Source organism: Apis mellifera, linkage group LG8, assembly GCF_003254395.2.
Source record: "Apis mellifera strain DH4 linkage group LG8, Amel_HAv3.1, whole genome shotgun sequence".
NCBI lineage: Eukaryota > Metazoa > Arthropoda > Insecta > Hymenoptera > Apidae > Apis > Apis mellifera.
Genome location: NC_037645.1, coordinates 7,303,417 through 7,318,836, shown reverse-complemented (window position 1 = coordinate 7,318,836; position 15,420 = coordinate 7,303,417). Strand labels below are relative to the sequence as shown.

At 27.5% G+C, this 15,420-nt stretch overlaps 1 protein-coding gene across 4 annotated transcripts; it reads right to left on the bottom strand.

The window, feature by feature from the left end:
• Positions 1-16: 16 nt before the first annotated feature.
• LOC411597 (hemocytin) lies at positions 17-15,020 on the bottom strand. 4 transcript variants are annotated; one of them, XM_026442034.1, is made up of 28 exons: positions 14,873-15,020; positions 14,656-14,805; positions 14,458-14,585; positions 14,214-14,373; positions 14,007-14,134; positions 13,766-13,861; positions 13,326-13,699; positions 12,653-13,232; positions 12,285-12,572; positions 11,777-12,201; positions 11,435-11,696; positions 11,124-11,354; positions 10,832-11,057; positions 10,551-10,756; positions 10,109-10,471; positions 9,671-10,009; positions 9,096-9,434; positions 8,686-9,020; positions 5,904-8,613; positions 5,561-5,711; positions 5,121-5,479; positions 4,632-5,047; positions 4,255-4,553; positions 3,529-4,171; positions 3,123-3,453; positions 1,114-3,057; positions 671-874; positions 17-480 (listed from the first exon to the last, which is right to left on the bottom strand). In XM_026442034.1, exons 1-27 carry the CDS (start codon positions 14,968-14,970, stop codon positions 684-686), a joined length of 11,772 nt encoding a protein of 3,923 aa, XP_026297819.1. In that variant the 5' UTR covers positions 14,971-15,020; the 3' UTR covers positions 17-480; positions 671-683. The 4 variants fall into 4 exon arrangements, with proteins under 4 accessions (XP_026297819.1, XP_006564581.2, XP_026297820.1 ...); XM_006564518.3 differs by having other exon boundaries at positions 17-874; XM_026442035.1 differs by having other exon boundaries at positions 17-874; positions 14,656-14,716; positions 14,873-14,891.
• Between the last annotated feature and the right edge of the window lie 400 nt (positions 15,021-15,420).

Genomic DNA, 15,420 nt, shown 5'->3' with positions numbered 1-15,420 from the left:
AAAAATGTAATATAGCTTTTATATTCTTTTTGGTTCGATGTTATTAACGAATTATTTGTATTTCTTCGTTAGTACCGTTTTTTAAGATGATAATTCGATAGCTCAGGTTTTTTGAAAACTAGTCTAAAACATTTTTGATAAGTCCTATTTTTGTATTCGTAACAAATCGAATAAATCAAAACTTTGCAATTTGAGATTTGCAATTTAGTAAAAATGGTACTAAAAAATTTGAATTTTTTTTGTTTAATAATTAATGATTTCAATGACCAGTGGAAAATGAGAGAAATTGTAATTTTTTAATTTACATATATTTTCATTTTCATTTAAAAATTTAATATTGTGCTCTAAAATATTTCTATACATAACTTTTTTTTCTTAAAAATTTATTTAATATTCAAATTTTGAAGTACAAAAAAAAATTCGAGGTCATAGGTCTTGATAAGAAAGACTGAATTAGATTTTACTGTACTTAGTATGGCTCTGAAAATAAGAATTGTAATGTGAGAATACCGATATTATTAAAATAATATATGTATATAATATGTATACACATAAATATGTAAATTCATCAATAAAATCAACGAATAATATTTTTGTATTTTTGAGTTTATTTTGAAGTTTAAATGTATAATATATATTAACTTAATTATGATATTTTTAGTTGTTTAACCTTAACTTATTAATTAGCCTTTTACTCCATCTTTTCTTCTTTTGTAAATCTTTTCATTAGACATACAAGTTGAACAAGCACAAGAAACTGGCACAGTGACTTGTTTTTCGAATTTTTTATTGTCTTCACAAATCAATTCAACAATTAGAGATTTATATTCTGTTGGTTGACAACATTGGCAGTTAACTATTTGACTCCAATTATCTATAATTAAAAAAATCAAATTATCAAAAGTTTTTTTAGAATATATGATATTCTACAGTAATTTTTGAATAAATAATCACATTTTCCTCATTAAAATTTTTTGTTATAAAAATTTATTATTACTATTTCTTTATAACTAGATTTTTTTTATTATTTTTCTTTAAAAAAGAATATTCTAAATATGATAGATAAATTTGTTTTATGATTATTTATTTGAATATTACTTTATTTTTTTTCACCTGTGTCAAAATAACTGTTAGATTCACATATGCCATGACATTCTGTAATTCCATTAATAGGTTCCAAATTCTTGCAAAGACCATGTACTCGATGTTTAATGCTAAACATACCAATCGTATTTTGTTCCTCCAAAACATTAGCAACACAAGACTCAATCTTATGATTATATGAAGTTAAATTACATATTTTGCAACAATTTTGCATGTAAAGTAAAGTATCTGGACAATCAGTTACATCAGGACATACTACAGAACTGCTGCTAATAACTAATTGTTCTCCTTGTTTTATACAAGTAAAAATAGTACAATTATCAATTGAATACCATGTTGTATTCGGCTTATAAAACATATCTTCAATTATGCAATAAGCTTGTTTACATTGTCCACAACATTCATTCTCTTTTTCCTCATATATCCAACCAGGAGTACAATTTTTATTACAAACTTCTATTTCTTTATATTTCGTTATATTAGGTTCCAATGCACAAATTTCTGTAGCACATTTATCATCTACAGACTTCCATTTTTCTCCAAGTTTATATATAATGCCATTATGACGGCAACCAGTTTTAATAAATTTTGGACAACATTGTCCTGGTATATATTGTTTTTCTATCTCAAATTCAATTTCTTCCCAAGGATCTATCTCTGGACATTTTTCTGTGAAAGATTCTATATAAATACTCTTATTATTGGACTTGCAAGAGTATTTAGTACAAAAATCAGAAGAAAATAATTCTTTTCCCACATCTATTACTTTATTCAAAACCACACAAGCTACTGGAATGCATTTTCCACAACAAGTAGTGCTCTTATTATCTACAGGTTGATACTCAAAACCAAGATCACAAGTAGTGTTACATTCTTGCATCTTAATTTGTTTTTGAATACCATTTTCATCTTTAAAACATTCTATGAAACTACAAGAATCTTCTAAATTTGGTTGCCAAATTTCACCAACATTATATATTTTATTTCCATCTTTGCAAGCTGTTCTTTTAAAATTAGGGCAACATTTATCTTCTATAAGGATTTCTTCTACGACGAAATCAGATATATCTGGATGATCCATAATTCTGAGACATTCTGTCGTAAAGCACGTCGGTTTAGGGCCTTTCTCAGAAGATTCACAAATACAAGAAGTACATTTTCCATCCATCCATTGTTCTCCAAGTTTTTTTGCCACTATATGTTCTGTCATTTCTATTTTACTCTCGAATTCAATATTATATAAACATAAATCTTTTGGTGGATCACATTTATAAATATTACAGCAAGCATTCTTTGTATCAATTTTTAGCTCATGATATTCTGGACAAGATGGTGCTGAAGGACAAGTCTGAGGATCACAAATAGTCATAAATTTTGGACAGCAACCAGAGGTGTTTGTTACTTGTTTAAAACCAGGTTGTAGTTGATCAACTTCTAATGAAATTTCATTGAGTATAGGACATTCTGATGATGGTACACATTCACAAATGAATTTTTTACATCCATCCGAATCTACAAATGCTTTTATAATTTGTCCATAGCCACATTCAGGAATTTGAGGTTCAATGCAGAAGGGTGTCATAGTAGTTACTGTTTTTGGAATGCAAAGATACTTAACACAACAATCTTTCTCTGTGCCATTAATGATCATAGGTGTCATATTCTCTTCACAAATAGTTTCCACTGCAGGGCATTCGGTTTTTTCGCATTTAACAGTCTTTTTGTTGCAAGTACACTTTGTGCAAATATCTAGAAACCATATATCACCTTCAATATGACCTTCTTCGTCGCACAATAAACATTTTTCTTTTGAAATACAAGTGCCATTATGAAAGATAAGATTTTGAGGACAAAAACAGCCTTCTTCATAATTCTTTATGCACATATCATTCATTTCATTGATCATATCGCACGTCTGCTTACAAGTAGAATTACAAGGTTGATATACTAAGTCTAAAAAATAAACATTGATTTAGATGATAATATTTAATTTGGATAATAAAAAAGAAAATATTTACGTGAAGGACAAATATAAGGACATATTTTGCTACTTCTCCAAGTTAAACAAACTCCCATTTGTTGACATTTCCTTGAATATGCTTCAAAACTATTACAATAGCTTCCTCCAGAACACATGTTATCTTTACAAGCCATGAAATACGGCATTGGATCGACAAGATTATGACATAAGCCAAAATCTGCTATATTTAATAACTTTTGACATAAATCCTGATCTGGTGAAATACATTTGCTTTGATTATTAAAAACACATATATTTGTATTTAAATTGATATTTGGAGATTCTGTGACCAACCAGCTTGTAATAAAATCTTGAATGTCTTTTGTGACCTATTTAATCAATAATAAATAATAAATATAATTATTAAATCTATATTTTTTCTATTTATTGTAAAATAATCATACTTTTCCATCCTGTTGTTTTAAATCATCTTCTGGATCTTCATTGCAATTACCACAGAGACCTTCAACAGCACCTCCAAAGATATGTGAAGGTACACTTAAACTAAATGCGAAGTTGGGTTGGTAACCAATAATTTCTAATTGGATAGATGGTATTAATAATCGCAGTTTTTTTAAAGATGTATGTTCCAAAATCAACCAAGATTTATTAAAAGGTAATTCATATATTTTTGAATCATCCACTTCTATTTCAAATTCCTGATTAGGTATACTTTCTTTAATTTTAATTACATGATTTTGATAAAGAATTATAATCATCTCTGTACATGTACCAGTATCGCAAATTTTATTTGACACTAAAATCTGATAAGTGTACTTTTTATTTCTTTTTACGTTCTCAACAATATTTCTAGAGAGAATATATGTGCAGTTTCCATCAAATTTAATATTTTTTCTATCAAAACTAATAAATTTGGAATTTCCTAACCATTCGCAAATGCAATCTTTGCAATATGTAGGAGGTACACACTCATCTCCATTACGTACTGTTCCATCAGGACAGAAACAACCGGAAAAACATACTCCCTGCATTATTGGACAGGGATCTATCTGTTGTAAATTGTTGCAACTAGTTTCACATTTGTTTCTAAAATGAAATTATTCATAAAAATATATTCTATAAACTATTTCAAATAAAGATATTAGATTATTTAGTAAATTTTAAAATACCTGAAACAGTCTTTGTGAACAAGAGGTGAAGCACAAATGACTGGACAATCATGAATACTTCTCCAAGTAGATAGATCTATATTTAAATCACCAGCTTGACATTCAGTAACAAAACTGGTTAATAAGCGGCAACGACAATCATCGTATGAGTGATTACTGTGTAAACAATTGCATATGTTTTCCATACAACTGGATATAAATTTTTCTAAGTTAACAATATTCGAACATTCTGTTAATGAGGCATCTTTTACTATGTTACAGATATCCCAACTCTTAGCTTGTAACTGATATGGGCAGATCTTAAAAATTAAATATGTTTTTATTAAATATTATTATTATTTTGTGATATTAATATTATTTGAGATATATTGTCAAACCTGTGGATCACATTCCGGAGTTCCCTCTATAACCCAACTATTTCCAAATTCTACAGTACTTCGAGCTTGACTTCCATCAGGTAATTGTTTATCATTTATAGAATATCCATCAAAATATCCACATAAACCATCCACTTGATGTATCAATTTTGTGGAAATTCCTATTTTTACATTTGAATTTATATCCCATATTATCCAGAATCCATAATAGTTTGATACCAAATATATAACATTTCCTATAGTTGACATTTTGAAAGAATGAAATTTGTTATCAATTCTATTAATCTGGTTTGATGTAAAAGTGTATTCATTTATGTCTATATGCATGTCAGGATATAAAAGAATTACATCTTCATCTAAAGTCACTACTAAAATTTTGGTGCACTGGCCCATATGTAAATCACATTGTTTTTCCACTATAAAAACATGATTAAAAATAATATTTTATATAAAAACTTAATTATAATAATTTTAATATAAAAGACTCACTTGTGATGTACCATGTATTAGCAAACATATCTCTGGCCAGAATATGATTACAAATATCATATTTATACTCTAGTTTATCGAATGTATTAAAAGTTCTTCCTGTGATATTGCAAATAACTTCTTTTGGTGTTGGAGGCTTACAAGAATACTTAGGACATTTTTGATGTTTATACATGCTTATCTTTTCATAAATTATAGTATAATCTGGTGGACAAAATATCTTTGGACAAGATTGAGATACATTTTCATTAAAAATCGTCCATGGTTTAATAGGCACACATGTGAATTGTGTACATTCTATTTCATTTTTAGATTTCTCATTTTCATCAGTATATTTTATATGATATTGCATAGATTTTCTAATGATAAATATTTTGTATTATTTATTATTAAATTGAAATATTTATAATCAGATTTTAATATCTAAGATAAAAATATACCTTAATCCTTTTCTTCTTGATAACTTTGTATGAAGAGATTTTATTCCCTCTTTTACATAAGATTTAGTATAATAAAGTGAATTTTGAGGTCGTTTTAAAATTATTTTGTATCCTGGCGGACAAATTGGATCCTGACACACAATTGGAATATCTAACAAAGAAATCATAAGATATTAATACAATGATATAATTTTTTATATTATCTTACAAATAACTTTTTAAATAATTTCAATAAAAAATTTAATAATAAATATTTAATAATAATAATAATAAGAGATATATAATAGGTTTTTTAAAATATTATTAAAATATCTATTATATCTCTTAAAAATTTTTTTAATACCTGAAGTTGACGTAATAGTTGTGCTTTCTATTTTCATTGTTGTGATTTCTTCAGGTTTTGTTGTAATATTTGGACAATCTTTTTCATCATCTGGACAATCTTGTATTCCATTACACCATAAATTATCATCAATACAAACATCACTTGTAGGACAATGACGTGTACCACTTGGACAAGATTTACATATGCAATTGCATAGTTCATTAACTACTGGTCTCTTTCCTAACTCTTGGCAAGGTTTACATTTCTTTGGATGACAGAAAGAAGTGCCACCTAAAGTGCATATGCATTCTTGACATTCTTTATTTACATAAATTGCACCTACATTATATAATATATGTTCAACTACACAAGGGCATTCCTGCTTAATAACACAAGTATTTCCATTCCACCAAAGAGATTCTTTACATTTACATGTTATTTGATCTTCATTTTGTATTCCTTCGCATACATTACATTTTTCAAATGTTTGTGTAGTCATTGATGTTATTTCTAATTTCTCAGTTGTTGTTTTTAAAGGATAGGGCAAAAAGCAACCAAAAACTTCAAATTTGAGGCCTATTTGTTCATGCCATTTAATTGGTTGTATTTTTAAATATCTTGCATTCAACGGTTTATCAAAATAATTCTTTTTGATAGTATTAGAATCAAAATTACCTAAGAATTCCCTTTCATTACCATTATCATCCATAACTGGATTCCATTGATAATCATTGTTACTATAAAACACTTTGTACACTGTGGTCCAAGTACCTTCACCACCTTTAGTAGCAATTCCTGTTAAATTGCGAGGTTCTAAAAAATCAATTTTTACAAATTGATGTGGATTATGTAATTTAGGATGCCAAATTTTTGGAGAAGATAATTTTAAATTTGGTAGTAAATCAGTGGAAGAAGAGGATACCAAAATTTGATCAGAAAAAATTATTCCATCATCTAATCCCATTGGCTCATCACACATTGGTACTATGATTTTTTCTGTGATTGTTGTAGTGATTATTGGAATAGTTTCTGTCACAGGAATCACCGTGCTTACCATTTCTTGACAACCAAGTAATTCTATTTTCATAGCTATACCATTATGCCAAGATAATGGATTGATTCTAACTATTCTAGCTTCAATAGGTTGATAAAACTTCTGTTCGACTAACTTGAATTGATCCATAGGTCCTCTAAATATTTGTGGTTTCTTCTTATTATCCATAACATAAGAAAACAAATGAGCATCTTCTGAAAACAATATTCTATAACTGGTTACAAATTTATTTTCTATTGTATTGCCTTGAATAATGATGCCATAGATAGGTTCAGATTTCTGAAATTTTATATCTAACCATTGATCTGTAGTATCATATTCAGGCTCCCAAAATCCAATTTTCTTCAACAATGCATTTTTTGATTGAAAATTAGAATCTTTGATAGTACTAGCATCAAAAGAAACCTGGTTATCCAAATATTGAATTAAAGGAACAAAATTATTGCTAATACAATAAGATGGTGGACTAACAGTACTTGGTACTATGAAGGTATGAATCTCAAATAAAGAAGAAATCGTTTCTGTCGATGATTGCATATTTGGTTGTTCAGTAGTCATATTGTTAATTTCAGTAAAACATGAAGATTTATCACAAGTGTAATAATTCTTTATACACTGACAAATTTCACATTCTGATTCCATTAAAATAGCACCAGAAATAACTGGATGCCCATTATGAGATCTACAACTGCAATCATCTTCATTCACGCAAGTCATTGCATCTCTCCAGAATTCATTTGGTTGACATTGTGGTTTCTCCAATGAAACACATCCTGCTATACAATCAGAAATGCCATTGCATTTTCCTTCCTTTAATAATATATATTTATAATAATCGCAAACCTTATTACAGTTAATAGCACAATCATTCCATATTTCATTTTCTTTACAAGTTTTGGATATTATGATATTTTTTTCCAAAGTAGTAGATGTAGTAGTTTTATACTTAATCTTTTTGTCGCTTGTCCACTCAATTTTGTTTGGTGTTATCTGTTTCATTGAACACTCTGGTCTTATTAATATGACAGTAGCTGGCCAATCACATACTTGTGTTTGAGGATTATATAACATATTTTCTTCACAGGATTTTTTTATAAATTCATTACCATTTATTCCAGGAATACATTGATAAAACAAATGACAATCTGTGGGATGAGGTTCATTTTGAAATTCTATATTACATTTTCCAAATAGATTTGTTTCTGTTGCAGTCGATATATCTAATTTTTCTGTAGTAATTGATGGACACTGACATAAAACACTGATTTCAAAATCAATGCATGAAAGATTAAAATGTGATTGACAATAAAGACCACGTTCTAAACTACATTCTACATCCAAACCAGTTTCTTTTGGTGTTAAATGATCATTTACTGATCTACATTTTATATCAATCATTTGGTTCTTATCACATATAGCAGATCCTTTAATATTCGATAAGATCAAAGTTGAAGGTAAAGGTTCAATATCTTTAAATTTCTTTCCCTTAATTGCTGGATCCTGATTTATCCAATTTGTCCAGCCATTCACACATTTTTGTGGTTCCTCTAATGGTACAGTACTTGGCATAATAATATTTGTGCAAGGTTCTCCTTTACATAACACTTTTCCACGACTACAATAGCACGTTCGACAGTCGTCATTGTTTACATTATCACCCTCATAATATGTTATCTGCAATACAAATCATTATTATTGAAAAGGAAAAATATTTTAATTTTGAATATATAAATATCTTAATTATACCCCATTAATTTCAGTACAAGGTGTTTTACAAATTTCTTTGGAAACACATTCTGTATAACTATTATTGCTGTATACTTGATTTTTAGGGCAAGATTTAATGGAACATCCTTCAACACAAATATCTTGAGAACATAAATGAGATTTATCATTCAAAATTATAAGATTATCACAAGTTTCTTGAGAACAAGTTGTGATACAAGGAGAATATGAGCTACAATTCTCATCACACTGTATTGGACAAAGTTCTTGACTGCGCCACTTTATAGGAATTCCTTTTGCATTGCATTCTTGAGCATATGCTGCTAAAGCAGTACAAAGACATTCACAATCTCCTCCTAAAATAAAAATAATAATATAAATAAAAATTATAATTATTTTTATAAATTTATACATATACAATATAACATTACCTGTATCACAACTACAACTATCAAAAATGCAATTGTGAATATAACTTTCAACTTCAACCTCAGAATGACAAGATTGAAATATCGATGATTTTAATATTCCACATTTTTGTGTAGCCCATAATTTTCTCTCTGGATGTTGTACACAAGGATCTTGGATATTTTTGGGCTCAGGACAAAATTCATTTTTTTTCCATGAATCTCCAAATAAATTGGCAGATACTTCCGAGATGCCACCCGAAGGTGTTTTGAAATCATCCTCACTATTATTGTTGTAATCACCACAAAGTCCTTTTGTACGACCTTTCCATTTAGGTTCTAATCTTACATATACTCTAGTACCTATATTATTAAGAAAAATATAATAATAATAAAGAATTATGATAATATATTTATTGAATACAAAAAATAAATTTACAAGGTCATATTTTTCATTAAATTTATAATTAAAGTATTATAATTATATATTGTATTATATAATATATTATATACTAATTTAAAAAAAAAATTGATTTTGTAAAATCTTAATTGAAAAAAAAAATGTTAATTATTTGAAAATTATCATATTAAAAAAATACCTTTATCCCATTGCATAGTCAATCCTATATCTGGTACATTAATAAATAAAAATAATCCTGCTGTTCTCATAATGATTCTTTTAAAATTATCCAATGGAAGAGTCTTTCCTCTGGTTAAAACAATTCTTTCAGAACTCTGATCACTTCCAATAGTAAGGGTAATTGATTTAGAACAAGATACCCCTGTTGTTCCACAAGGAACATTCTGAATAGATATATCAAAACAATCTTCTTGACTCAAGGAACCTTTCACTAAAATATAATCGCACAATCCTTGAAAATCGTAAATCTTACCATCAAATGTTTTGTAATGAGAATCTCCCCAGACAGAACAGATTCCTAATAATGTAGAAGTTTCAACAAATAAATTTTATTTAATGATTTATAAAACAAATAGTTATTTATAATGTTTATATAGAACAAATATTATAATGTTACCTGCACATATTCTATCCGTGCATTTCCATGTTCCATTAGTACATTTACAAGTATTGCATTCGTTTTGTATAATAGATTCTTCTTCATAACTTCGACTTCCATGATGACATGGACAAGTTTCTTCTTTAATGCAATTACCATTTGGTTCGTTTAAAACGTAACCAGATTTACAAACACAACCAGATTTACAAATTGATGGCTTCTGGATTGGTTTATGCATATTGTAACAAGTTCTAGGTTCTGTCTGAATACAATCAGTTATTTCTTGATGGTTACTTATTAAACATGAGGTTAATAAGTTTTTGACTGCTGGATATTTTATAATTTCATTTGGCATGGCTTCTCGACAGTTCCAGATTCCTCCTATTTAAAAAAATTTATGAAATTATAAATTCAACTTAATTAAAATTCTAATATTTATTAGATTTACAAAAGTTAAAACCTGCACAAGTACAAAGTTCAGGAAATTTATTTTCAGATCTGATTTCTTTGTGCCCTGAACTAAATTCTAATCCTCCATAAGTACATGGACATTGTCCAATTGGAATACATTCTCCATGAATATCTAGCGTTTCTCCTTCTGGACAATTACATCCCTCTACACAATCTTGTTTACAATTCTGATAAAAAGATATATCTCCACATGATCTAAAAATATTTTCAAAAAAAATTTATAAATATCTTGCAATTATTGATATTTTACTAACATTGAATTATATATACCTAGTACAACTATTTCCACAAATTTGATAAACTTGACTTCCAGAACAATGAATTTTACATTCTTCCACGTTCTGACGCCATAAAAGTTTTATTCCTGCAGTAGAACAATCTTTTGCATATGCAGCCAATATAGGACAAAGACAAGATTCAAGTTCAACTTTACAAGAACACATATCAAACAAACAGTCTTTGTAAAATGTATCCGGATCTACGTACCAATGACAATCTAAAAAGAAGAATTATATATAACTAAAGTAAAAATTTGTTATACTACATAAATTTAAATAATTACCAGTAAAAATGTTGCTAAATAAATAAGAACAATATTGTTTCGCGGTAACTCGTTTTTGTGGATTAAGATCACAAGGATGATCCAATTCCTTTTCTGGAACATTAGGACAAACTTCATCACACTTCCATTTGTTGGCAAAAGAAATTGCTGTGTTTTCAATATCACCCTCTGGTGTAATGAAATCATCTTTTTGATTCTCAGAAAATGTGCCGCAAAGCCCTTTAGTATTACCTAATAATCAAAATATAAAATGAATATATAAAAATACGTATAATATTTCATATAAATAAGAAGAATGAAAGCTAATTAACCATAGAATTCAGGAGGAGCATTGATATAAATACGAGAAATTCCATCCCACCATATTTCCAAACCATTTGGCAATTGAACAATTAAGAATATACTGCTTGCAATACGTATTCTAATGCCATTAATAAGTGTAGGAAATATTGTTAACTCATTTCCATTAATTAATACTTGTCTATGTTGCTTTAATTTCATGGAAGTATCTTTATAATTAATTGTAACAGTCTTTGTACATGATGGTGCATTAGAGGGAATAAGTCCCATATTCTATAAGTAAAATTATAATCTTTATATGATACTATTCTACAAATAATAATTTATAAATAATATAAATATTGTAAATATACCTCTGATATTGCACCAGAACAGGGTACATTTTCACCTTCAATACTATAATCATCATCCTTCATCAAATAATACTTGCACTTTCCCATAAAGTCATAATGCTTCCCATCAAAAGTAACATAATGAGGGTCTCCAATCACAGCACATCTGGCACTGCATTTTAACTGAGTGCATATCCATTTTCCAGAAGAACAAGTACAAGTATTACAATCTTTTTGAACGATTTTTCCAGGCTGAAATAATTTTCCACGTAGTCTACAAGGACATTCATTAGGATAAATACATTTTCCTTCATGAGCTACTGTTCCTTCTGGACAAAAACAACCTTCTTCACAATTTTCTATATTTAATTCCTTTTCCGTCCAACAAGATGATTCTATTTTTGGACCACATGGCATATATACTCGTCCACCATTACATGTCATAGCTATAATATTATAAAATGATTAGTAATTTTTTTATCAATAATATATATTGAAGAAAATTATATTTTAGAAAATTATAACTTACGACAAGTATCATTATTTCTCCAACCAGACACAGAGATAATTTTTTTATGAGCACATTGTCTAATATATACATTCATAGTATTACAAGCACATTTCCTTCTATCATAATCTTCGCAAGAACAATAATCCCATAAACAAGCTATCTGTAATTCGGAAACACTAATTGTATTGGAGCAAGTTTTAAATCGATAATCAGAAAATAATTTTGCACAAAATTGAATAGCATCTTTGGTGATTAATGAATCAGATTCGCAAGAATGTTTAATTATTGGATATTTGTCACATGTTTCTAAAAAAATAAAATAAAAATTAAAAATCGACAACTAAAGAAATATATTTTTTATATATTGTAAAATAATAAAATAATACCTCCGATATCCTCAGTTTTCCAAGAAGTTGCAAATGATGCAACACTTTTAGTGTATTTTCCATTTTTGCTTATTAAATCGTCACTTTTATCTCCATTCATGTTACCACATAAACCGATAGTTTTATTCCACATATTTTCGGCAGCTTCGATTTGTAGCATAAGAGCTCCATCCCATTTTAATTGAATTCCTAAAGAATCCAATATTACTACGATAAAATGTGCAGACATTTCAACTCTTAATGTTGACAATTGTGCTGGAATTGGAAGCAATTTTTTTCGAGTTCTAAATTCTGGAACACCTTCTTTATTTCGCGACAGAATATATTCCTTATCCTGAATATAGATTTTAATAACTTTAAAACAATCTTGAACTTCGCATGTTGGACTATTATTTACAGTCACAGTGAACAATCTATTTTGTGCTTCTTGTACTAAAATATAAGAACATTCACTGTCAAAAGTGAATATACCATCATCAAAAGTTTTATAATGTACTCCATTCCATGTAAAACAAGTTTTTGGGGTTGGTTTCTTCTCTTCAATAAATAGCATATTATTTTCCAAAGGATTAAATATCATCTATTAATTAGAATAAGTTATTAATATTAATTAATAAACTATTAATATTATAAATATTTCATATATGATTTTAAGATGTTTCTAAATTATTACCGTATTCGTAGTTATATTGGATTTATGATTACTATAATGTTCTTTAATTCCATAATTGCCATGAATCAATGGAAATTGGTTTGTATGAGGATTAAAAATATCTTGATAAGTCCAAGTATGATTAGTTTCCTTTATATACGAATTATATATAGTACCCAAAGAAATTATGTTCATATTTTCACTGTAGTTACATTGAGGAATAGGTTGAGGCATAAAAACACCTGTTTCGTAATTGCAAATATATACAGAAGCTGGTGGAAATTCGAATTCCACTCCAGCAGGACAATTTATAGTACATGAATAAGTATCATCTATATTTGAGCAAAAAAAACCTCCATTGAAACCCATTTTTTCTCCATTACAGATATCAGCAGCTATATTAAAAGTAATTATTCAATTATTTAAATCAAATAATATTAAAATAATTAAATTATACTTACAATATTGGCATTGAGATCCTCTATATGCTTGAGGACACTGACAAAGATTCGATGGAAGACAATTACCACCATTCTGGCAAGGTGGTTCACAAATAGCTATAAAAAAAAAATATGGAAGTTTTATGAATATAAAATATAACATTTAAATGAGAACATTTTTTTATTTATAATTTTATGGGATAAATTCTCAAGTCAAGATTACATTATTTGAAAAAAATTATAAAAAAAATTCAAAACATACGTTCACAATCAGGTATTGAGACCCAATCTTTTCTGGTAGGTTCCCAATTTCCATTTTTGCATAAAAGATTAGTTACGGAAGTACCGTCCGGAAATGAAAAATTCTTTAAGCAAGATATAGTACATGACCTAATAAAAAAAATATTGAATCAATTAAATATTTAATATATTTTAAATAAATTCAAATTTGAAATTTTTTAGAACATACTGTGAATTGCATGTTTTATGTGCATTAAGCACTGGAGAAAGATAATTTAGACATGGTTTTTTCTCAAATTGACACTGTGGTCCAGTAAAGTCTTCAGGACAATTACATTGATGAGGTGCAATACATACTCCATTGTTTAAACATTCTGGTAAGCAAATTGCTAAAAATATAAAAATATATTTATTCATATTATATTTTTTATAATGAGAAGAATTTCATGATTTTATGATTTAATAAAACTCACGTTCGCAATGAGGAATAGAAATCCAATCTGTGCCATGAATATACCATTCCTCATTCATACATGTTATAGCTAATTGTGTCACTCCATTAGGAAATTTATAATCATGCTTACAAGTTGCAATACACCCACTATAAAAAAATTTATGAAATATTTGAATATAATAAAAAAAAAATTAGTTATTAATTTATGAAGAGTTACCTATCTATAGAACATCTTATTTCTCCATTTATAGGTGAATCTGGTTGCTTGCTACAACCTCCTGGAAATAAAAGCTGTTTTGTTTTACTTTTTACATTCTTCATATCTTCATAGTTCAATTTTGAAATATCATTTAATGAGATAGTGGTCCTAAATAATTTAAATTATAATTAAATTCAATTTTAAAGAAATCAAAGAAAGATAGAAAGTTACTTACTCTGTTATGTCAGAAGATTTCAGAAAATTATCTCCAATGACAAATTGATTAAAAATTGAAATGATTATAGCAATATTGAAAAAAATTTTCCACAGCATGTTATTGTCTTTGATATATTATAATTAAAAAAATAATTATAAAATCTTTTTAGTAAATCTCCTCTCACAAAATATATGAATTAATAAAGTTCTTCTTTTATATAGCCACCTTGAAAAGGAAGCGGGTAACCGATAATTAAAATCTGTCTTGATAAATAAATTAGACGAAATATATAGGTCATTAGTAGAATTGATATCAAGTTTAAAATTTGTAAATTAATAAAACTTTGATTCTGAAAAAATTAAGAATTTATTGTCATAGAATTATTTATACAATAACTATTAGATGAAAATGCACATTAAAAATGTAATACATATAATACATATAATATGTAATGTTTATTAAAAATATAATACCAGGTACTATTATAATCCACTTGCAATTAAAAATTATTCTTTTGAACAATTTTTGTGGCTATCATTGCTGTCAAAAATAGAGAAACATGAAGA

Coding starts and splice junctions, on each gene's coding strand:
- LOC411597 (XM_006564518.3), bottom strand. CDS start 14,970: ATGCTGTGGAAAATTTTTTTCAATATTGCTATAATCATTTCAATTTTT. Junction 5,480..5,560: donor TCAAGAAGAAAAGGATTAAG/GTATATTTTTAT, acceptor ATTTATCATTAG/AAAATCTATGCAATATCATA. Junction 3,454..3,528: donor TAAAACAACAGGATGGAAAA/GTATGATTATTT, acceptor TTGATTAAATAG/GTCACAAAAGACATTCAAGA.